This window comes from Panthera onca, chromosome D4 (assembly GCF_046562875.1).
Source record: "Panthera onca isolate mPanOnc1 chromosome D4, mPanOnc1 haplotype 2, whole genome shotgun sequence".
NCBI lineage: Eukaryota > Metazoa > Chordata > Mammalia > Carnivora > Felidae > Panthera > Panthera onca.
The window spans coordinates 7,610,531-7,636,125 of NC_138351.1; the positions used below are offsets into that span (position 1 = coordinate 7,610,531).

At 48.3% G+C, this 25,595-nt stretch overlaps 1 protein-coding gene across 3 annotated transcripts in view; it reads right to left on the bottom strand.

The window, feature by feature from the left end:
- The window catches only part of RCL1 (RNA terminal phosphate cyclase like 1), a 56,753-nt gene that overhangs the window by 13,786 nt on the left and 17,372 nt on the right, over window positions 1-25,595 (bottom strand). For 2 of the 3 annotated variants that reach the window (XM_078436067.2, XM_060610181.3), the window contains exons 3-7: window positions 24,711-24,886; window positions 19,440-19,514; window positions 18,420-18,544; window positions 5,506-5,631; window positions 1,372-1,528 (exon numbers count right to left, since the gene is read on the bottom strand). In XM_078436067.2, coding sequence (XP_078292193.1) covers window positions 1,372-1,528; window positions 5,506-5,631; window positions 18,420-18,544; window positions 19,440-19,514; window positions 24,711-24,886 — 659 coding nt within the window. Of the gene's footprint in view, window positions 1-160; window positions 348-1,371; window positions 1,529-5,505; window positions 5,632-18,419; window positions 18,545-19,439; window positions 19,515-24,710; window positions 24,887-25,595 lie in introns of those variants that run through there. The other variant, XM_078436066.2, reaches the window with a different exon arrangement.

Genomic DNA, 25,595 nt, shown 5'->3' on the forward strand with positions numbered 1-25,595 from the left:
CCGGTAACATATTTTCAAGAATGCTGACCTGGATCAGGGGAGTAGACGGCGTTAATAAGCTGTTTTCCTTAGTGAGGCCTGTACAGGGATCAATACCCACGGCCCAAGCATCACCCTACCTCAGAGGTTAATCAGCTACAGTGGAAAAAGGAAAAAGGAGAGAAAAAAAAAAAAAAATCACCACTCTACCCGCCTTACTGGTCTTATTTCTTCACTGGGCTCCCATGTGAGTTTTGCCGCTCTAAACACGGCAAAGCTTCCCCGGGAGACTCCAGAAAAGTACCACAGAGATGTCTAGTGTCCGAGAATAAATACACAGACAAATACAGAGACGAAAGGCCCTTCAGCTAGAGAAGAAAGACAGGTTACAAATGCTACACGCCATCTGGTAGCGCATCACCCAGAGTATGGTTCCCACTTGTGCTCAGTTCTGAAACGTGGGCCCTCGCATCCACAGCAGGGCAGTGACCGTCCCTCAGAGCCTGGATTCTGCACATCAGAGGGAAAGCCTGGGCTTCCTGACATGGAACCAAGACAAAAGGTAGTGCAGGGTAACAAACCCTGGAGCCAGATTTGGGACTCCCCACTAAATAAAGCGTGTAAGGTCACGAAGAATGTATTTTCAGGTGGCTTCATCTTATTTTCTCCTGCCATCATTTTTCCTTCCTTCCTAATTTCTTCCTTGCTTCTCTGAGGTCACCTCAACTATCTTAGGGAACAGCGTGTGAGCACATACAGCGTGTGTGCCGCTTGTCTGGACGGGCAGAGAAAGCACCGTGGCGACAGAGAGGGCAGGCCATGTCCCACTCCCGCCGTCCCGTGCGCGGACCCTTCCAAGCCCCGACCACGCTTGGACGCAGGACTGCCTTCCCAAGACATTCTTCTGTGCTTGAGAGCACACTGCACAATGCGGCCTGTCGATATTATTTTCTATCTGAACTGTCACATACAAATCCAGATTTCCAGTTTCTCTTGAGAAATCTGAGAAGAGCGCACCCCCATTCCCCTACGGCCAGACTGGGGGAGCCGGGAGAAGGCACCTGTGTGGTCAAGGCAGTGTCTGCTCTTCACCTGGCCAGTCACCACCAAACGTGCTTCATTTTTACCTTCCCTCTCTTGTTCCAGTTCTCTCCTCTCCCCATTAAACTTACCTGCTCTGTATCCCAAACCAGAGGGGCTGGATCTCTGCTCACTGACTAGCTTACCTAATCTATTAAACTAGTTAATGCTAAACTGCTGAATGCACAGGAAGAAGTTAATTCCTTGGCTCAAGCCCTCGGAGGAGAAGAAAGTTGCTAAGGAGTAAGAATGAGAGACAGCGAACCGCTCCCTGATGGCACCGCTCCCAGACCTGCAGAGGCCGAGACGTACCCTATAGATCTCTTCGAGCAGCAGCTTGGCGCAGTTCTGGCCGAGGTCCTCCGGAAGCACGGCAGCCCCCTGGCCCTGGGGGTTGGAGGCCAGCTCGGCACTGAGGAAGGCGCCGGTGGTGGTTTCCGCAACCAGTGACAACCCGAAACCCGGAGACCTGGAGATTCAAAGGCATGGACGTGAGTACGGCTGATAAAGTGGGGGGTGCACATCCACCCGCAAAAGGAAAGAGAACACAAACATCTTTCTGATGGCCTTCTGTCTGGCCACACCAAGCCTTGCCAGCACTCCCACCGCCTTACACTAGAAATACAAATGACTTAGCGAGAGCATGCAGGGCAGAACCAAAGGAGGCCCGAGTCTGCACTGCTTCTCCTACCGGCCCTGCCTTCCCCCTCTTTCCCCCGACGCCTACCCTGTGAGAGACCCCACTGTGAGAGTTTGTCACCATCGACGTATAAAGCAGCGTTAACAAGGGCTACCAGATATCAAGCACCTACTGATGGCCAATTTCTGAGCTAGGGGTCTGACACTATAAGTCTGCAAGGTAAGTATTACCATCCATGTAACAGGAGAGAAACAAAGCAACCTGCACCAAGTCCACACTGCCAGCAAGTGACCGAGACGCGTTTCGAAGGCAGGTCTTCCAGACTCCAAAGCCTACGAGAGTTCTCTACCACAGTACTGGGCCCTCAACCAATCCAGAAGGAAGGAGCAGCCTGGAGGCCACCTGAAACATCAGGCTGTTCGTCCCCCGTGATGAGGAAGTACCACACGAGCCAGAAGAGGCCCAGGGATGGCACACCTCGGATGAAGGAACATCCCCACCTCAGAATTCATTTGAGATAACCAGCTAGCACCGCGTCCTCTTCTGCTGTGTTTCTACTACCAACAGCCAGAAGCTAACGCCTTTCTTGTCCAGAATCACTGCTGACTCATTTGTTCACGCACCCCAACAAACGTGGCGGAAAGCTTCTGTGGCCAGGACGTGGGGCACCACGTACACGAGTGTTCCTGCTCCTAGAGAGCTCAGCGACAACCAGTCTGACACAAAACAAAATCGGTCCACAAACAATAAAAACAAGTCTCTCTCCCCTAAAAGTTCCAAATTTAACATTTCACAGATGTCTACTTTGCCTGGTGCCTTTTAAATGTGCATGTCCCAGATGTACACTCCACATGCAATCATGGCACCCACGTGCCTCCTTTAACCCAATTCAACACACGTGTTCCTGAAGCACTTTCTACGTGTCCAGCACAAGACTAGCCAAGATACCTGCTTCAGAAAAACTGTGCATAAAATCATAAAATTAATAGTGTTTCAAACGCACTAAGTGAGCTCACTGTATGAGAGAACTATATTGGTCAGTCCTAAATTTCTTAAAAGAAAATGGTGTCTACACAGCCAAGGGCTACTAACTAACACCTTTGAGGACAAAGGTTCTGGGCGCTCCGACTCGTGCTCTACAGTGGACACCGCGCCACCCAGCCATCACGCCACGGGACAAGCTGAAGTGGCCTTCGAGTCACCTGACCAGGAGGAAAGCGTGGCACCAGCTCCCTGAGCGGTACAGGCGGAGCCACGAGAGCTTGCAGAGTGGAAAACAGAGGGACGCAGAACCAGAAGATATGCTGCCATCCCTGCTTCAACCCACTCACCTGCAGTTCCCAAGAATTCTGGACTCTTCCATCTCTGAAATTTTTGAAGTGTGTGTAGTTGTTGTTCCAATAAACTTCATGTTTAATCGAAACTGCTCCATTTAACGCTGTATTTGTTGTTGGAAAAACAAAGGACTCGAGAGCCTACGAAGCTCCGTGTGCATTCCTCCAGTATCTCCCCTCCAACCTGGGGTGTGTGTGTCCTCGGGCCTGTTATGCTGACAGAGCAGCTGGTCACCAGGCGACCTCACTGAACATCCGCATCAGTACAGTTTGCAAGTGACAGCCTCCAAAACTTCCCAGTTGGTAAAGGACCAGATTTTTTTAAGGTCCTGACTGCGAGGATCAAAATGGGCCAACGGGCAAATGCGTACGCTGGTCAACGAGCTGACTCAGACCACCCGGAACCTCTGGTCCCCGGGCTTCCGGGCCTCAGCACCCGCTCTCTCAGCCTTAGAGTCAGCAGCAAACCTCACTACAGGGATCCCCCGCTGAACTCGAAGAGGAGAATACCCCCCTGTGGCTTTACACTTCCATTACAGACAAGGAAGGTCACCATGAGTCCTCTGCAGCTTGAGATGTAGAAAACAAACACTCACCTGATGTTATGCATTGCTCTTACACGTAATTTTTTTAAGTGGGGCTTGGAGTTGATGACCCACGAATCTCCATCACGCCCACATCTTGATCCCCATGTGAGCTTCCTACTCACCCTCAACAAGGACAGGACTGAACTGCACACGGGGGTCAGCTGAGTCGATGGCATTACAAACAGCTGCATCACAGCCGGGGGCCGCATGGCCTCAAGCCCGCTCTGCTCTATTCTCAGCCACCCTTTGGTGGAGCCAGAGGCCAGACCCCTCAGACAACTGCTGCTGCACTGATCCTCCCCCACCGCTCTGTGATCCCCGTCCCCGGAGAATGGCCAAGAAGGGAAGAGAAAGGGAACCTTTTCTGCAGCACCTACTACATGCCAGCCATTGCATTAGTGGCTTACGCGGGTGATCGCTCCATCTTTACGGTGACCTAACGGTGCCGGCACCATGACTCCCACCATACGAGTGAGGAAGACACCGGTGGTTTCAGAGCAGTGCCCCAAAGGGGTCCAGGACCATCACTGACATTCCCAACTACCCAAGGAAGGGCCAGCTGTGCACACAAATCCTTTCCCAACTACAGCCTCCAACGTCTTCCCCTCTGCAGCGCTGAACCACGAGCCACTGCCACGTGGCTGAAATCGCCTTCGTCACTCCCATGGGCCTTATCAAGGTCAGAAATGCCACATCACCCTCACCCCTCCTTTGCGCTCTCCTTCTTCGGCCGAAGTCAAAACAAAGCTCAGATCCAAGGGCCGCGGACAAGGGTGGGTGTGTGCTACTTCCTGCTCAGAGAAACACCGAGGTCTGAACTCACAAGTCAATCCCTGATGTTCTTATTTTTAGGAGACACAGCCTACAAGCTGCAGACTCCCCAGCGTTAGTGATCCTGTCGTTCACATTGAAATGATTCAGCAAAAACAAGAACACAGAAAACCCACACACAAGTAAAGCCGATTTGGCAAAACAGTCACTGTTAACTAGAAGTAGAAGGAATACACAGGTGTTCACTGTGCTAGCCTTTCAACTTCTCTGTGTATTTAACATTTCCATAATAAAAAAATTAGTTCTTAATTGCTTGCCTAACTTACTGGTTTCTAAATATACAACCAAAAGCCTAAAACAAGTATTTTCATTACACAGATCATCATTAACTTTTTATTTTCTGAAGTGAGGTTTTCTACAAAGGTTTAATTAAACCCAATTCCAATCTGCAATAACAACCCTCTCTGGCTCTAAGAGTGTTGTTCCACTCGATGGAGAGGGAAGCCAACTGGCTGGGACCAGTGGCAGAGGACATTTTCCCCTAAACTGTTATTTACTCAGGGTGGGAGAACTTGTTTACTTTATAAACTTTTTTTTTTTTTTTAAGAGTGAGAGAGAGCTCGAGAGAGAGCGCGCACAAGTCAGGAGAGGGGGAGACAGAGAGGGGGGAGAGAGAGAATCCCGAGCAGCCTCCACACTGTCGGCAAGAAGCCCAACTTGGCACTCGATCCCACGACCCCAGGATCATGATCTGAGCCAAAATCAACAGTTGGACGCTCAGCCACCTGGGCCACCCAGGTGCCCCGAACTTGTTTCGTTTAATTTTTTGTGGGAACAGATGTGATTTAAAGCTGGAAGCACCTGGGTTTTAACTCCCCCAGGCCAGGGTCCGGACCCCTCATCTCCAGCACTGGCCACTGTGACACTTTCCATGCGGCAGGCGCTCCAAAGATGCCTGCAGGTGACGATGGCAGTAAGTCGGGAGGAAATTAACTCTGAAATCATTCCCCTCTGGCTGCCCTGTAGCACAGCTGGCAGCTGTCATTTCGATCAGAACAGGACTGGACAAAGGCGGGGGTAGCTGCAGAATTAGGCTCTGGACGTGCACACTTACTTTCCCGAGCTGACTCCTTTCATGTGGTCTGTGTAAATGTAGATATCGGGGATGAACTTGTTGAGGATGCTCCTTGCAGAATCCACGATCCGGTTTGCCATCTGCGGTGACACACGCACAGAGTACCTGCGGTCTGCAGTTAAGGGTGCGCAGGCTCACACTCCAGGCCAGAGGGAAGTCAGTTCTGAAGCCAGCAGCTACCCGCGGAACTGTAACTCATCGGGGCTCCCAATGCCATTCTACTTTGCACCCGTCTTTAATCGCTTAACTTGGTAACACTTTAACTCAACTTTTAGAGCATTTCCATCAATTGTTATCGTATTAGTATATAACTTTTATATTATTATTATTATATAAAAGGATCACAGTGAGAAACACCCAGATATAGAGAGTTGGAAAGTATAAAATAACAAGTTCCCAACCCTGCTCTAGACTTCCTACCCAATGCCCCTCCCTTCCCCTAGAAATGGTTCACCTCAATTCTGGAACAAGAGAAGAAGACCGCCTGTCTGTCTGGCATGAGCCGAGCTCGCTTTGAAGTGTTTGTTGTCTGACCACCCCCCACTGCTGGAACCGATGAGTCTGTCCCTTGAGAACCTGAGGCCAGAACAGACACCACCCTGGGGCTCACCAGGGCCAATCCCAATCCACCGCCCCCCCCCCCCCGCCCCCCGTTCTGTTGACAGGAAAAGCAGAAAAAGATCAGTGAAAGACAGTACAGTAGCTGTTTATAAAGATCTAAACAGGGTGTTTTTGTAACAGAGCCTATTTTCAATTATTTAAGTATCAATTACTCCTTTTGTGGACAAGACAGGCTCCTCACAACTGCTACCTTACAGTCAAAATACTGATAATTGGCACTTTTACACCAGGGCACCCCCCGAGAGAGAAGGAGAAAGACATCAGCAACTCAAGCGAAAAGGCTGGTTTTTAAGGAAGTGGAAACAATTATCTAAAATTTGACTTCACTATGCAGACCAGCTCTCCTCAACCCCACGAATCAAAAATTCAGTACGGAGCACTTTCGATGTGCGACGTTCAGTCAACAGGTGGCTACGTACGTGGGACAAGAGCCTAGAGAAATGGACGAGTAAGGACATGTGATCTTCCCACTACCCCAATACACACCCCACACAGCAACTCCAACAGGGAGAACAGGGGGTGTGGTCTGCCCAGTCCAGCCCAGCTGCTCAAAAATTACTGTCAATAACATATTCCATTTCCATTCGAGCTGCAGAAACAAAATGCTCAGAGACTGCAAAGAACGCGGCTGGCACCCAGCTCCGCTTTCTGATCCGTCTGGCACCTTCGCCGGAAGATCAACCTTTCCTCATGGCGGTGAGACTCTGCCAATTAGCCCGGGTCCTCCCAGATCTTATGATCAGTCTGCTCAGGGTTCGTCCCCACCTCGGCACCCCGCCACTCGCCCAAACTGTCCAGATTCTTCCACCTGAACTGCCTCCCTTCACTGTCCCAGCCCCGAGCTCCCCTTCTCTCCCCAACACCCTCCAGCCAGTGCCGGGCTGTGGTCTCCTCTTGACCTTACCATACGCCTCTCTTCATCTACACACGTGCTGCCCTTGCCCGTCAACAAGACCATGCATTCCATAAGGAGAGGGGCTCTGCTTCTGCACAGAGCAGAGCTCTCCGATGACTCTCACACCCTATTTCTGTACTCAGAAACACTCGATAAATATTTGACTTGACACAAAGGGCAAACCTAAAATGGGGAAAGAGCAAAGAGGAATTTTTCAATACCCACACCAAGCCCGGTTACATCACCACCTCTGTCCAGAATGTACTTCTGACCACAGGCAGCTGAGATAAACAGTGCCAGGTCTCCTACCTTTGGACCGGGCAGGTGCTGTCCTTCTGAGCCCGAGGCTGTCCACTCTCCTAAGGAGAGCACCAACGCCACTGTCCTGACATAATCCCACGGCATCCACGGCTTCCAAAATCCTTTCAGGTACATTAATAACTGATCTTATGCTCACGGTGACCCCAGGGGCCAGGGCCATGGATTCCTAGTTCCGGAGCTTACACTGAGGACAACTGAGTCACAGAACGGAGATACAAATTAAACAGATCTGACCTCACAAAGACAACCTCCTCCCTCCAGCCCCTCCAGAGATGTGGAAACCAGGTGGGTAACTGTTCCAACTCAGGGCCAGTGGAGTCCTACATCAGAACCCTGGCAGTGCAGAGGGACAGGGCGGCTACACCCCAGACTCACTGTGGAACCACCTAGCGCGGTGTGGAGGCTGAGTTCCAGAATCGGACCATCCGTGTTCAAGTCCCAGCTCCAGTGAACCATCATTCTGTGTCTAGTGTGCTAGACACATGAGGGGCCCCACCTCCTCATCAGTGAGAGAGGGATAATCAAAATACTCTCCCCCCCCCCCCCACCAGGGTTTAGAGACTCAAAAGAAAGAATGCATGTGAATGCCTGGCGATGCCTTGTGTGTGGTGGGAACCCCACGAATGCCAGTCACTGCTTTTCAGGCCCAAGACTCAAATCTCAAAGCAGAGGCTGCTATCCTTTCAGGAATCAGAGATCCTTCTGGGAACCTGATGAAAGCTACGGCCCCTCCCTCAAGAAACATGCCCACGTAATTTTGCAGGCAGTTTCAGGAGAATGTGAACCTTCTGAAGCCCATACGTGAATAGCATATGAAGAACTCCCATAACCGAGAGAGCCAATTTCACAGTTCTAGGCCCTACTATCCCTCACTGGCGTTCCAGGTCAGAGAAGGCACACACGGGTGTGGGTGTGGAAAGAGAGAGACGCAGATTGATGCTCTACGTACCTTCCCTACAATCAGAGAAAGGAAACCAGTTTGTCCTACAAATTCTAACTCACTGCCATCTTGGGCCTCTACCCCAGCTTCTTCATTTGACTCTTAGGTACCAAATCATGAGCTTCTGGGACAGCGCCACAAACTGGAAACAGAGCGTCCCCCTTCTCCCCACCACCCCCCTCAGGCAGGGGGAGAGGAGAGTGGGTGGCATTAAATAAAAGGTAACCGCACCATCCAGTCACAGCTGCTGGCAGGAACCCACACCAGCTCCTGCCCAGGACCTGGCCAGTCAGGGAGGGAAAAGACGCGCCCTCAGTTAAAGCCACAAGAGCAGGGCCGGCTCTTCTAACCCCGGCCCTCCCATGGGGAGTACAACCTCCAAGCTCAGACCCACAGTCAACCGGACTTGGAACTACAAAAACCACAAAACCAGCCAGAGCGTTTTGCCGAAGGCGGCTCTTTTTTTCCCAGGCTCCAAGACTGGCCAGGAAGGCGATCTCAGTTCAAACCCACATTCCTTTGGGGTGTCCGTGAGAGGGGCAGCTCACATCTGGTTTGCAGACAGGAATCTGAGCAAGGGCACCGTGGCTCCTTCCCCGAGGAGCTGGGAGGAGGGTTCAGGGGTCCCGGCCCCACACGAGGAGTTCCTCGGGGTCTTCCTGGCGCCGGTTCTATACAGGGAGGCTCAAAGAACACGGGAGGGAGAAGCAGGGAGGAGCAAAGGGACGGCCCGCCGCCCGGGGCTCTTCCGGCTTTCTCCGTCTCCTCTGCACAACCCCCGAGCCTTCCCCACCTCCCAGTGTCCTCGTCAAAGGTTCACTCACAGGGCGTGTGCACACGCGGGACACCATTCGGGGAGACCCCAGCGTGACAGCCTCCGTGGAACCCATGTCGTTACCACAAGACTGTGTCAAAACAAACAGCACACTCTGCAAATCACGTTTCCAGACTACAGAGAATGGGCCCCGAGCAGGGCTCACTGCCACGAGACAGCATGAAGGACACAAATCTCAAAAGAGAAAAATCAAACTGAAACGGCCCGGAATGTGGGCAGGATTTCACGCGCAAGGCCACCGACTGCCGCACTTTCCAGCAACAGAGGCAAACGGCCACCAGCAGGGTTTCGTTCTGGGTTATTTACATGGCAAAACACAGGAGCCTGTTAACAAGAATAAGGTTGAGCTAAAAGTGCATGCGTATTTGGTTAAAGAGAAAACTAAAAAAACCTTCCTACTTGCACGGCATCTCCATTTCTCCACAGAGACCATCACCTTAGAAAGGCCATACAACTGTGCGCCAACCTGGGGGCTCCGGGGACAGAGGTGCTGGGCGTGGCCCTGAGATGGGCCCCAGGGGAGCCACGCAGAGAGAACAGGTCACAGCGCGGGAAGCTCGGTGACAGGCTCCTCTGGTCCCGAGGGCTCCTGCAAAGAACTCCGGGCGGCACCCTCTGTCTCAACAACGGCTTCCCCAGCTAATCCGAGTCCTCACGGCTCACTGTTCAAGCTGATCAAGGCCTCCGAAGAGTCAGTCCACACCACGTTTCTTTTCCTCCCAGGAGGACTATGCCCAAACCTCCTGAGAAACATAAAACTTGACTTTAGGCACCTATCCCACCCCTGGGAAGAAGACATCCTGATCTCTCCCTTTTGTCAAACTCCCACCAGCCAAGTCACTGCGCAAGCCATCCAGCCCTCGGGCCTCCAATGCCTGCCCTGACCCAGATCTTGTCGGCCTCTGGAATCGTACTACTTTCAATATCCGAGACCCCAAAAGACAACTCCCCACACACAAGTTCTTGTTCTTCCACCCAGCACACACACCTACTTCCACTCAACCTTTAGGGCTATTTACATTCAACCTTTAAATCCATTAAGGGTTCCAACCCCGTGACCGCCTGCCTTCTCCAGGCTGGCCAGCCCCTGCCACAGGACTCGGCCAGGAGCACCCGTCTGTCACTGCAACAATACCCACCCCCCCAGTCCCTCTAACCTATCCCCTGCACCAGTCATTCACCCCGTCATCCACACTCAGCCCTAGCTGAGAGTGGCCGTCTGGCCTTCTCTTCTCTGCCCTCCGGGCTGCCGACTGCCGCCAGACACGGCCACACAGTCACAAAGCCGACACCATAATGGTCACCATCTCGGGCTGAGCCCTCACTGCTGTCACACAGACTTGCTCTTCTCCTCAGTCACTGCACCCCACTGCCACAGCACATCCTGACACTTGTCACACTGCCTCATCATACCTCTGCTATTGCCCTTGTCCTCAATCCCAACCTAACTCTTGAAAACAGAACTGTTCCCACCCCCCTTCCTACCACCTTCAGGCGGCTCGATTTAGAGCTGTCCTCACCGCATACCTGCCATCTTCAACCCACACCCTCTCCAATAATAATAAAAATAACAGTAGCTGCAACTTACCACGTGCTTACTCACACACCAGCCCAGTGCCTCGTACTATGCATCTATCACCTCACTCAACCTTCACGGCAGCCCCACACGGTGTCTGTAAAGTGCCCAGTGACAAGCGGGTCAACCAAGGCTTTGGGCCGAAATCCTGTCATACCTGAGCGGCAAAGCCAGAGTCGGAACTCACATCTGATCCCAGAACCTTATCACTGCTACCCTGCTGCATGAGCCTCCCTCTCACCCAGAGATCTACCTGATCAACAGCAGTACTCAGATCAGCACCAACCTTTTCTTCGGAAAGGGAGGGAATCTTCTCAACACTCTCCATCTCCATATGGCAAGTAACTGCCTTATCTTTCCTCCTGCTTCTCTTTCCGGTCAAGACTCTTGACAGAGCAACCTCCATGTTGCACCACAGCCCTCCGGGTCACACCCCTCAGCCGGGAAGTGGTCTTGGGGCTGGCTCCTCCTCTCTGGAAGGAGCTCCTCCTTGGCCGTGAGCTGCCCAGAGCATTCTCCAGCCTCAGGCTGACTCCTCTGGGCTCCTCGGGCAGGGGAGGGGGGCGTCCAACCAGGACTTCTGAGAAACTGCATTTTCTTTATTCTCCTCTCAACCCCTTGACTCTCCCTGGTCCCCCTTCCCGGGAGCACTTGGCCTTCTTTTTTTTTTTTTTTTTTTTTTGGTTTATTTTGAGAGAGAGTGCATGCTCTCAAACATGAGTAGGGGAGGGGAGAAGGAAGGAGGGGAGGGAGGGAGGGAGGGAGGGAGGGAGAGAGGGGGAGAGAGAGAGAGAGAGAGAGAGAGAAAGAATCCCCAGCAGGCCCCACGCTGTCAGCACAGAGCCCAACATGAGGCTCAGTCTTATGAGCCATGACATCACGATCTGAACTGAAATCAAGAGTTGGATGCTTAACCAACTGAGCTCCCGAGGTGCCCTGGGAGCACTTTGCTTTTGCTTTCAAGTCTTAGTGGCTTCTCAGGGATCCACCCGCCACCCGCCTCTCCCGCACACTACACAGTAGCCAACTCCAAATCACCCACTTTGGGCTCTCACCTGGCCCCCAGGTTACAGGTGTGCATTTCTAATTTCCTTTCTAGGCCTATCTCCCTGTAACCACACGAAGGGCCCTCGAACCCAGCAGGAATAGAACTGAACTTATCCCCACTGCCCCCCCCCCACGGCAAACACACAGCTACTGTCAGAACGTATATCTCTATCCAGGTGCCAGGAGACACATCAGAATCGCCCTCAAGGACCCCCCTGTCCCCCTATCACAGAGCCAGGTGGTGACGGCACCCCCCGCATGCTGCCCCCAGGATCTCTGTAAACCAGCAACCCTCACCCAGGCTCTTCAGGCCACAATGACTCTCTAGTATCTTTGCCTGTAAGTGGTCGCCACTAGGTGATAGGATGTTTTTCTTTTTTTTTTTTTTACTTGAACCTTCTAAAAAGCAGCCAAAAGTTCTTTTAGCATCACCAAAGTTATGGTCTTAACATGGAAATTCTCTCTCTAGATAACTGCTGACTTTGGAACAAAAGCCAACTCCCTCCACGTGGTCTTTAATCTTCACTGGCTCCGGCCCCATCACCCACTACTTCTTCCATCTCCATCTTCTACTACCAAACACCACTGCGCAACCTGCACTGAGGCCACACTGCACGGCTTGCCACTCCCAGAACCGCTGTGCACTGTGACATGTGCACAAGCATTCCCTCCTTGCTCTGCTTCACAGGCCTCCAGCCTTCAAAGCTCAGTCCCAACGCCTTCCCTTCCTATAGGAAAAGGCAGAGGTTGAAAGTCCGGGCTGCGATCAGACAGAGCTCAAGTCCCAGCTCTGCCGTCATGAGCAGTGTTATGTGGATACAAATTCCATAAGGTGCAGCCTCAGTTTCCCCATCTGCAAAACAGAATGCAAGTAAACTCAGAAGTCACTTTGAGGCTTAAAAATAAAGAGTCTCAAATGTAAACGGATTAACCTTCACAATCAGAAGAAACAAAAGTTGCTGCAGGGGTAAAACAACAAGACCCAACTATATGCTGTCTACAAACGGCCCGCTTTAACATATAAGCACACATATAAGCTGAAAGTGAAGATATTCCGTGCAAATGGGAACCAAAAGAGAGGAGGAGTGACTGACCTTCCATCAAACAAAAGACACTAAGTCCAACAAGACTTTAAGGTCACAAGAGACAGGGCTCCACGCTAAGCCTGGAGTGGAGCCTGCTTAAGATATTCTCTCTCTCCCTCTCTCTCTGCCCCACTCACTCGCACTCTCTCTCTCTCTCAAAAAAAAAAAAGAAAACATTCTCTCCCTTCCTCCGCCCCCCTCCTCCACTCATGCTCTAAATAAATAAAAATAAATAACTAAATGTTTTAAAGTCACAAGAGATAAAGAAGTCGATCATACAACGGTAAGGTCAGTTCAACAGAAAGATGTAACAATTATATATGCACTCACTCAGATCACCTAAATATATAAAGTAAACATCAACAGACCTGAAAAAAGAGCAATGCAACAGCAATTGAAGACTTCACGCCCCACTTTCAACAATGGACAGGACGTCCAGAAAGAAAATCAGCAAGGCAACAGAAGACTTGAACAGCACAACCAGATGGAACTCACGGACATCCAGAGCGCATTTCACCCGACAGTAGAGGGGCACGCATTCTTCTTGCTTGAACGTTCTCCAGGATCACAAGCTTGGTCACAGGACACGTCTTAACAAGTTTAAGGCGGCTGAAATCACCTCAGCTACCTTTTCCAACCACAATGGAACGAAAGTAGGCATCAATAACTGCAAGCAAACGGGAAAATCCACAAACCGGTGAAAACGAACACATCCTTGAACATACAAGGGGTCAAAGAAGAAATCAAAAGGGAAACTAGAAAATCTATAGACAAACAAAAATGAAAACACAACATACCAAAACTTTTGCGACTGAGCAAAGGAGTACCAAGAAGGAATTTTATAGTGATAAGGACCTACATTCTTTCTACAAAAGAAGAAGGGTCTCTAATAAACAGCCGAACTTTACACTTCAAGGAACTAGGAAAAGAAGAACTAAAATCCAAAGTTAGCAGAAGGAAATAAATAATAGGGTAGATACAAGTGAAACAAAAAAGCAAAAACCAACGGGAAAAAAATCAACAGAAGAATCAGTTTTTTGCAAAGATAAACAAATGACAAACCCTTAGTTAGATTGAGAAAAAAAGAGCAAAGACTCAAATAAAATCAGAAATGAAAACAGACATTCTAAATGATGCCGCAATTTGTAAAAAAAAAATAATAAGGTACTATGATGAACAGTTACATGCCAAATTGGACAACCTAGAAGAAATGGATAAATTCTACCAAGTCTGCATCAAGAATAGAGCTTGAACAGACCAATAACAAGTAAGGAGACTGAATCAGTAATCAAAAACCTCGAAACAAAGACCAGATGGCTTCACGATTAATTCACTGGTGAATTCTACCAAACATTTAAATGACAAATACCAATCCTTAGACTTCCAAAAACATCAAAGAGAGAACACTTCCAAATTCATTTTATGAAACCAGTGTCACCCTGATACCAAAGCCAAACCATAAAGACACTACAAAAAAGAAAACTACAGGCCAATATCCCTAATGAACATGGATGCAAAAATTATCAACAAATATTAGTAAACTAAATTCAACAATACATTAAAAGGTTCATATAACATGACCGAGTGGGATTTATCCCTGATATGCAAAGATGGCTCTATGTATGCAAATCAACTAACGTGATAAACCACATTAACAGAATAAAGAATAAAAATCACATGATTGTCTCAACAGACACAGAAAAAGCATCTGATACAATTCAATACTCTTCCACAATTAAAAACTCTCAACAAATTAAATATAGAAGAAACTTATCTCAACACAATAAGGACACACATGAAAAGCCCACAGCTAACATCATCTTCAGGAACGATGGAAAACTGAAAGCTTTTCCTCTACAATTTGGAATCAAGCATGGATAGCCACGCTTTCCATTCCTATTCAGCATGGTACTGTAAATCCTGGCCAGAGAAATTAAGCATGAAAAAGAAATGAAAGGAACCCAAACTGGAAAGGAAGAAGTAAAATTATCTGACTGCAGATGACCTGATCTTACACGTAGAAACCCTAAAGATATCACCCCCCAAACAAAAAAACTACCGGAATAAATATTTTTAAAAGTTGCAGAATACAAACTCAACATACAAAAATCAGTTGCATGTCTGTGCACTAACAATAAGCTATCTGAATAAGAAATCAAGGAAATAATCCTATTTACAAAAGCATCCAAAAAACCTAAAAACGTAAGAATAAACTTCACCAAGGAAGTGAAAGAACTGTATACTGAAAAGTATAAAACGATCATGAAAAACATCTTTAAAAGACACAAATAAATGGAAAGACAGTCTACATTCATGGACTGAGAGAATTAATATTCTTAAAACGTCCAGACTCCCCAAAGTAAACTATAGATTCAATGCAATCCCTATCAAACTACCAATGACATATTATTTTAATGTTTATTTATTTTATTTTTGAGAGAGACAGAGCGTGCAGCATGCAAGCGAGCACAAGCAGGAAGAGGCAGTGACAGATGGAGACACAGAATCTGAAGCAAGCAGGCTCTAGGTTCTGAGCTGTCAGCACAGAGCCCGATGCGGGGCTCACACCCACGAACTGTGAGATCATGACCTGAGCCAAAGTTAGATGCTTAACCAACTGAGCCACCCAGGAGCCCCAAAATCCCAATGATTTTTTTTTTTTTTACAAAATAACAGATACAGAAAAAACAATCCTAAAATTTATATGGAACTACAAAGGACTCAAAAAAGCCAAAGCAACTTTGAGCAAGAACAATGCTGGAGGCATCAGAGTTCCTGATTTCAAAATATATCACAAAGCTACAGTAATCAAAATGGCATGGTATTGCCACAAAAACCAATGGAACACAACAGAGAGCCCAGAAATAAACCCCTACAAGTCTGTTCAACAGACACACCACATACAAAAATCAACTCAAAATAGATTAAAGATAAACGTAAGACCCTAAAACCATAAATATTCTAGAAGAAAACATAGGGGAAAAGTTTCTTAGCACTGACAATGATTTATTGGATGGAGCACCAAAACAAGGGCAAAAGAAACAACAAAGTGAAAAGGCAATCCACAGGATGAGAGAAAATGTCTGCAATTCATATCTCTGATTAATATCCAAAATATGTAAAAACCCATACAACTCAACAGCAACAAACTAAAAATAATCCAATTAGAAGATGGGCAAAGGACCTGAATAGATACTTCTCCAAAGAAGAACCAGATTATGTTCATACATTCATGTGAAAAAGGGCTCAATATCACTCATCATGAGAAATGCAAATCAAAACCACAATGAGTTAGGGGCACCTGGGTGGTTCAGTTGGTTGAGCATCCGACTTCAGGTCAGGTCATGATCTCCCAGGTTGTGGGTTTGAGCCCCGTGTCGGGCTCTGTGCTGACAGCTCAGAACCTGGAGCCTGTTTCAGAGTCTGTCTCCCTCTCTCTCTGCCCCTCCCCGGCTCCCCTTCCCCCCTCTCTCTCTCAAAAATAAACATTAAAATCTTAAAAAAAACAAAACGGGTTATCACCTCATGCTTGTTGGAACAGTTATTATAAAAAAACAAAAAACAAAAGATAACAAGTATGGCTGAAAGTGTGGAGAAAAGGGAATCCTTATACACTGTTGGTGGGAATGTAAATTGATCCCACAATCCCACATAGGGTACATATCCACAGAAACTGAATACACTCCCACATTCATTTCAGTGTTATTCACTATAACCAAGACATGAAGGCAACCTAAATGTCCAATGCAAGATAAATAAAGAAAATGTAGTATTTATATACATAGAGTATTATTAAGCCTTAAAAAAAAAAAAAAAAGGAAATGCTATCATTTGTGACATGGTTTAATAAGGAAGACAGCGTGCTAAGTGAAATAACACTTGGTGAAAGATACAGAACAGACAGAAAAACAAATACTGCATAATTCCATTTATAGAAGGAATCTAAAATAGTCACACTCACAGAAGCAGAGAGAATGGTGGTTGCCAGAGTTTGGAAGGAAGGGGAAAGGTGGAAATGCTGGTAAAAGGGTACAAAGTTTCAGTTATACAAGATGATTAAGTCCTACAAATCCACTATATGCCATAATGTCTGCACTATATACTTAAAAATTTGCTGGGGGTCTTCGGTGGCTCAGTCAGTTGAACACCCAACTTCCGCCCAGATCATGATCTCACAGTTCGTGGGCTGGAGCCCTGTGTCGGGCTCTCTGCTGACATCTCAGAGCCTGGAGCCTGCTTCACATGCTGTGTCTTCCTCTCTCTCTACCCCTCCCCTGCTCATACTCTCTCAACAATAAATAAATGTTAAAAAAAATTTTTTTATAAAAAAAAATTTGCTAAGATAATTATACTGGAATTTAAAAAATAATTTTTAAAAAAATTTGCTAAAAGAGTACACCTATATCAAACGTTACCACAAAAAATTAAAGGTATAAAAATCTAAAGAAAGTGTAAAAATAAAAAAAAATCAAGAGGGCAGAAAGAAACTCTTGGAGGTAACGAATAGGTTTAAGGCACTATGCTACTGGTTTTGCAGGTATATGCTAATCTCCAAACTCATCAAGCTGTACACGTTAATCCGTATAGCTTTTTGTACGTAAATCATACATCGATAAAATGGTTTTTAATTAATTATTTTTAAGAGAGACAGTATGAGTGAGGGAGGGGCCGTGGGGGGCGGGGGGGGCAGAAGATCTGAAGTAGGGTCTGCGCTGACAGCAGTGAGCCAGATGCAGGGCTCAAACTTGTGAACCATGAGATCATGACCTGAGCCAAAGTCAGACGCTCAACCGACTGAGCCACCCAGGTGCCCCAATAAAGTGGTTGTTTAAAAACAAAAGAAAAGCAAGCATACCCTTATATTATCACAGTGCATGCAAAGTAATCACTTAATAAACAGGTATTACTGGGGCACCTGGGTCGCTCAGTCAGTTAAGCGTCCAACTTCAGCTCAGGTCATGATCTCGCAGTCCGTGGGTTCGAGCCCCGCGTCAGGCTCTGTGCTGACAGCTCAGAGCCTGGTGCCTGTTTCAGATTCTGTGTCTTCCTCTCTCTCTGACCCTCCCCCGTTCATGCTCTGTCTCTGTCTCAAAAATAAATAAATGTTTAAAAAAATTTTTTTAAATAAATAAACAGGTATTATTCCTGCCCTCCTACATCCTCCAGACAAAATGTGCCATCCTGTATCTTAGCTCCCCAACCTACTGTGTGCCTGTCTACACCACTTTACACACTAGATCAGAATTACGTGTTTGCGTAGGTTTCCCCTCATCAGGGGTGTGTTGGTGGTCCCTAAACCAAAGCCCCCAGGAGAGCAGGACATACCCTGGAGTTGTTTGCTTGAGCGTGAACTAAAAAAGAACAACGAAGGAACCAGTCTAGTCATGGTGAGACGGATAATAAAACATCGCATCTCAGCCAACAATTACCATTTTGCACTGCTAAGACTTCCCCAAGACTGCTGTCTAAAAGTCAATAACTCTGCAAAGAGGTAAACTGTTGGAAGTGATAAGTCATTCTTCCCTTCGAGAGGCAAGTCAAAGAACAGAAAGTTAAATCAAACAAAAGGATACGCAATTCCTCTAATACGTTTGATCTTCCCTGGATCCGTGAGCTGAACGGGCTTCAGGACCTTCCTCACAGGACAGGAGAAGAACACTTCTCCTCCTCCTCCGGGAGGCATTCCCCGTCGCACAACCTGCCCGGGTGGAAAGACAGAAGAGGTGACGATGCTGCGGAGCGCGTGACCCCGACACCCAACCTGGCTGCTCTGTGCCAAGGGGCTCTTCCTCGGGAGGCAGCGAGCTCTTTCGTACCCACCTTGTCAACCCCTTCAATGCCGACAGCACCTTAAGTTAGCACCAAGAGGGCACATGCTGAGCGGTGACTCCGGGCCAGCACGTCCCCGTCACAGTGAAGCCACTTCATCACGAGGGCCTGTCCCCTCATCCTAACTGTGAGCAACTAGCCCAGCTCATTGGCTCATCCCATTTCTCACCCGTCAGGAACCCGCTTCTCCTCCTGTGCAATGAACTGATCTATGAAAACTCATTTTATTCAGTAAAAATGAAGTCATTTCCCCCGTTTTAAAACATTAACTTAAGAAATAGATGCTAAACAGCTTAAGATATCCAGTGTTACTGATGTAACCCTGCTTAAACAGATGCTTAAATTACTTCTACTAGGTTTTGAAAACACTGAACATTCACAGGGGCATCCAGGTTGGGAGGCCCTGGAGACAAATTACATCTTGATGATTCGAGCAGAGAGGGCGTGTGGCTAGAACCCTGGCTCCACTGCTCACTAGTGGAGATGCCGCGAGGACTCAGGGAGCCGACGCGTGTGCAGCACTCACACCATCACCTACTGCAGAGTAAGTGCGAGTAACTGGCCACTATGACTGTCATTACTCAAGAGTCCCTCTCCAGCTCCAAGTCTGTAACGTTGGGGTCATGACTCCCGTGGGTGTTCTCAAAGGAGACGTTCGATGTGACACACACAGACACGCTGAGTCACACGGCTCTTCCCATGAGTTCACAAGAGAATATGTTGTACGCATATATATACAGCCAACAAGGTACACGCATCCTTACCTTTAGTTCAAATGATTCACCGTCAATTCCAAACTGTTTCAACAGGGGGAGGGCTGTTGCCTTAAGAACATCAACCTGTGGAATTATTTCAGGAAAAAAAAAAAAAAAAAGTTTAATTAAACCTTGAGAAGTGGGAAGAACAAAGAGCCCACAAAGCAGGATGAGGTTCAGCAACCGGGCACACGATGTCATCCTGCGAGGAGGAAGCACGCGGGCTTACAACTGAGGGCATGGGCCGGCTCTGCTCCCAAATAAGACTGCAATTTTACAAGCTGCCGGCTTCTCCGAGCCCCTCTTTCCTCACTTTATAACAGCATACATGTACCCTGTGAGTCATCGTGAGTATCACACGCATCACGCAAAAAGCATCAAGAAATGGCTAGGCCCATCCAGAAAACAAACTGGGACTTCTGCTCATTCCTAGAGGCCTAAGCGTTACAGAAGAAAATATCAGCCTTTTTTATTATTCTTTTTCCAACATGGTTTAGTGCTGAGAGCTGGTGGCAATCCAAGCCAAAGCAAACCAAATGAAGTCTGCAACCTGAGCAGGGGCTACCTGGGAGTCCTGCGGGTGCCACACAGGCAGTCACAGGAGGGGACAGTCCACAAAGGGGTAGGCCGGGGGAGGTAGGCTTGGACTCAGGGAAGCCCCACAGTGCAATGACAATGCCCACAGTTGATGGCAGGGCTGTGCCGAGCATGGCTGTTATGACCTCCTCCCTTAGAGCTCCTCGGGGGCCTGGGGTCCTCTGCTTATTTATTTGTGGATGCCCCAGAGGGAATAAGGGTGACATTCAAATCAGGTTGGCGAACAAGTCAGTGAACGCTGTCTCAACAGCAACTCGGGAAGGAAAGGAAAATCACTCCCTTACTTGTTCCCACTGAACAGAGCTGCTCTCCAGCCTGCAGGAGCGAGCGACCCCCAGGCAGGGGCAGGGCGGCTCTGTCCAGGCTCCACCTCCTGTTAGCTGTGTGGCTTCTGGTCAGAAAATCCCAACTGTCTGAATTTCCTGGTTTTTAAGGTCTGGGGCTCTCAGCCTGTCTCTCTCCGAGCTGCCACCAACTCTAACATGCTGAGATTCAACAGAATGAGACTCCAATAAGCCTTCATAGCAGAGAACAGCCCCAACTAAATATTCTGATACCACAAAATTAACCAGGGGCAGAAATGACCTCTGAAGCCTAGGAACCTGGTCAGAATGGATCAGGTGGGGCAGAAGCAGTTACGAGGAAAACTCATTAAAGATTAGCTAACGTCATTAAATACTGAAGCTAAACGTATGTCGCAAACTTAAAATAATGCATTTGGGGCTGCCAGAACCGAGAGGAAGCCAGTCTAGGCTAGAATTAAGGGCAACTGGGGAGCAGGCCAACCCAGACTCTGGGAACAGTGGGGGTGGAGGGGCGCACGCTGCTCTGCCGACGACGTGACTCTGGGACCCAGGCGCCCAGCCTGGAGAGAGGGAGAGAGAGGGCAGGGAGAGAGGGGAGAAAGCAGCGCATCCCTTCTGCCTCATCCTACCTATACCTGGAGTCAAAAGGCCGAGGCCAAATGGACTCTGAAGGTCAGCCAGAAGCCCTAGTGTAGCTGAAGGGGGTCCCATCTCCTGAATCAGCCTCTAGCTGCCCCGGACAGCAGGCATCCTGGTGCAGTGGGACTAGGGCCGGAAAAGCAGATGCGGGCTTGAGTCCTTCTCTGCCTCTTATTAGCTGGGAGACCTGGACACTTCCCCACGTCCCCAGGGCCGTGGGTGCCTCCTGCGTAAAGTGAGGGGCTGGACTGGACGTACCCCTCTCGCTGTGCACACTCTCATTTTAGCAGAGTGAGGATGGTCTACAAGTTCTGCTTAAGGAAAATGGAGCTGGAACTCTGCGATTACAGGCCCAAGTCTGGTCCAAGTGGCACCTGACGGCAGAGGCATTACCCTTCAGTTCAGTCAGTCAGCAGACAGAAATGCGATCAGATCCAAGCCGACGCGAGAAAGGGAAGAAACCTGCTCTCAGCTACCTTGTCTGAAACAGTGATAAGAACATCCACCTCACAGGGTTGGTTCAAGAATTCAGTAAATAAGGATACATACAGAAGAACACAGGTTCACTCACAACAGGGCCCAGCACACAGGAGACGTGATCGTACTTCTTTTCCCCTTCCAGGAGGGTACTGAAAAAGACTGGAACCTTCCTTGCCATTTGACCGGCTTGTTGGCACCAATAAATATCTACTGTGCTCTGGTGCAGAATCACGGAGATGCAGATAAGATCTCCTGAGCTTTTCTTCTCAGAATTTCTCCCTACTCCCTGCCCTTCTGTCCCCAAGGGAAAACGTCCCTATTCTCTCACAAGGCTCGTCCTATCACTTCTACTGTCTTACCCTCACCCCTCCAGCAGCTCCAGGAGTCAGCCTTATAAACACCCCCATCATCCTATCTAACCTTCTAACCATCCCGGTTCTTCATCTGTCTGCTACTCATTCCCCAACCTATGGCTGTCTTTATAGTCCAAGGACACTGCTCTCTCGAGGTCAGTACAACTTCTCACTGCCGAACCCCCACCCAGCCCGAAGTCGGCTCCTGCAAAGACTGGCTTTGTGAGTCATCCCCCGCTCCTTAGAACTTGCCTCCTATGTCCACGGTCGCTGTCTCTGGCCCCTCTTCCCCGCTCACACCTCAAACATTCACTTCCTCTTCTTCCCCTACTCCCAGCCTCTGGGACCATGGGGCAAAACCCAAATGCCCACGGAGGTCAGAAAGGGAATTTAAATGAACGATGAGGTCAGCTAAGGCCTGTGTCCAACTGGAGAGCTCACGTCTCATCCAGAGGACCACGCCACTCAGGTCGGGCTGATGGCCACCCAGCGCCACCACGTCGACCTACTGTAACGTAAAACCTGGGGTCTCAAACATGAACCACCAATTCAGAGACACACACCGGCACACTGCAGCCCAGAGGAGGAACACCTGTAGGATTAATTCAGTCAAAAAGCCTCCAGGGTTCAACCCCGGCACTGGTCCATCTCACTCTCCTAGGGTTGTAACTGTCAATAGGTGAGATCCTGGTGACCTGTCTCTGAGACCGCAGACGATAACTTCTAACTGCCAGCTAGACAACCTCTGTGGATATCCTGCCAATATCCCAGAGAAGAGAATGAAAGTGAAACACATCATCCATCATCCTACCACAATTTTCCTCTTCCCCATATCAAATGCTATCTGATCTCTACCCTTCAAGTCAACCAGGACAGAAATCATGGAATTATTTATAACTCCTTCCTCCTGTCCCATCTCCAATTAGCTGTCAAGTTAAGAAACCTCTCCCCCCACAATGTCCTTCAGATCTGTCCCTTCCTTTCTACTTCCACCTCCATGATGTTCAAACTAGTTGAGACCTTTCCAATTCATCCTCATCTTGGCCTCCGGAGTCATCTTCCTAAAATCCAAGACTGACTCTGTGGCCTCCTTTCCTCTAAAAAACCCTCCCAGCCCTCAGCATTTTGCCTATACCTCTGATAAGGGTACCCTCGTAGCCCCCCTGGCTGCCTCCATAGCTGTCCACCTTAGGAGATCAAGATCCCGAAGGGCAAAACTCCTTGAGTTCATCCTGTGTGCACACAGTGGGCACGGACGTGAATCGGGGAAGCCAAACATCACAGAGAAAGCTTGAAATGAAGCCACAGGCTGAAGAAGTTACTCTTCATCCAGGGTTAGGTGTATTTCTTTTATCCTAGGCTGGAGTCAAGTATTCACCAAGGTCACTTTAGCCGTGAAGCTAGAAAAAGCAGAACCCCACCACACCTGAAAACAGATTTTTTTTTTTTAAATACTCTGCACACAAGAGTTAAGTATTATTTCTGGGGAATTCATCAACTAATCTTTGTCACTGTTACCATACAAAACTTTTTTTTAATAACGCCAGTGCAAATAGCTTTTAAGATTATTGGCAATTATAGAAAGAAAAAAAAAAAAAAAAAGAGTACATAACTGAGGCAGCCAGTACCCAAGTTTCCTCATGTTTCAGAGCTTTTTCCCATTATGCAAGGCTCCCGCTCCCCCCGCCCCAATCCAGAAGTGAAAGGCCTCCTGTCACATTTCTAACCAAAAGGCCCATTTCCTAGAATCGTCAGAAAATGCAGTAGAAAAGGAATCATTTGACACTAGTTTAAAATTCTAAAGAGGCTGTGCACATTCCCTTACAGCTGACAACCTGAGGTCTTGCACTATACCCAGGATCCTCGGAAGAGTCTGTGCACCCGAACTCCCAACAATTGAGGAGTAAGCGTCTTAGTGCCTAGCAACACACTAACCGCGTTTCCCCCCTACGAGATGTCTTGCTGAACACCAGCGGTCTCCGCTTTGGGGCTCAGGGCGCCACCTAACTGGTCTTTACTGGCTAGAAAAGCTACACACACTTCCCATTCCGCCCCCGGAGCCACCCTCTCCGAGGTCCCGGTCCCAAGTCGGTGGAGGTGAGCCTTGGCAAGGTGTCCTTGGTAAGAACTTCACATCATGGCCTTGGGTTTTCAGATACCTTCTCTGGAGAGCAGGGGATCCTTCCCTCCCCGCAAGAAAGGTCTAAGGCAGGCCTGGACAGAACTGTTCTAGTATCTCTCTCTCTCTCTCTCACACACACGACAAAACCCATCCTTGAATGACTCTAAGGCAGCTGTGGTGGCCACAACGAAAATCCCAGGTATATATTAAACTATCCTCCCCACACACGCAGGAAAATTTGCATGCTTAATGAGGAGGTCGCTGGCGCCCACAAACTATCAGAGTTCGCGTACACCTTCCCCGCCCCTGCCCTTTTTCTAAATCTGCAAACTCTTCTCAGAAGAAGAAAAGCCCTAAAATTTATGGTTAAAATCTGAGTTAACTCAAGATAATGCTACAGCAATGCCAAGGAGATATTATCATTTTCTGTCTGAAATCTTGGTCTGCTGCCTTGCAGCCGCAGCCATCACATGACCTTAGGAAGATCCACGCTCCGGCACTGGAGCCAACAGAGCCATTTTTCATGTCAACCATGATGAGACTGCACACATCTGCTCTGAAGGCTCTTAGACACGACGGCGAAAGGCACCTTGATGAATGTTAACAGTCATCACGGCATTTGATGATTGCAAATTTTGGTTCATCTGCTTCCCGGGGTGATTAATGTCTAAATCTCAAGGTAAATAACGAAACGGAGACCCTCAACAATGAAACCTGTGCTTTGTCAGGAACTTGCTTCTCAAAAGCTGGGCTGTGACAAGAGACAAGACTATTCACTACTCACCGAAGGGTCAACCTGGTCATTGGTTACCCCCCGCAGGACAATTCTTAACGGGTGCTTCATAAACGGAGCCAGGCAAAGAAGACTCTCCAGGTAGTAGCCAATGCTGCGAAGGACACTACAGTCATGTTCCACGGACCCGCCATACAGGAGGCCGGGCTGGTAATACAAGGTTGTTCCTTATACCGGAGGAGGAAGAGCCACATTCAGCCGAAAAAACAAAAAAACAAAAAACACGAAGTGTCAAAAAGGCAACAAAAGCAGTGAGTACCAAGGGGAAAGTCTGACAAGGGCATCCGAGAAGTTCAAAATGCCATTCCTAAGAGCCCACACTTAACTTTTCCAAAAGCTGACTCATTACTGTCAAGCCCCTGTAACAATAATAAACTGTGAGTGTAATTTAATAAACAGTAATAAATTAAACCCCTCCCTAAGCATCTGAATTGCCAAAGTCGTGGCAGGGCACAGAGGAGAGATCCCAACGGGCGCTATGGGCTTCCAACAGCACACTCTGCCTGCTGGTGGAGGGCTCTGCGAATGATGTGCTGAAATGGTCACATCAGCAACCAGCTTCTTTCCAGGCCCTTGAAACGAGATTTCCCAGAAACTGCACTCATCAACAGGATTCCTAGAGAAGGCAAGTACTTCATGGCACTTAATTCCATTCATAGTAGCTCTTTTTAAATTTAATAACAACAAATAGAAAGATCTAAAATTACTGAATAGCTTTGGTGGAAACTCCATTATCTTCGTTCACTCTTTCCCATATCCGTATCATCCAAAAAGTTTCTTACTGGGTGTATGTATTAGAGGAAAAGCAAAGTAAAATATTCTAGATTTTGGGGGGAGGGCATAAATGGCTGAACATGGTATTGCTGCTGCTCAAAA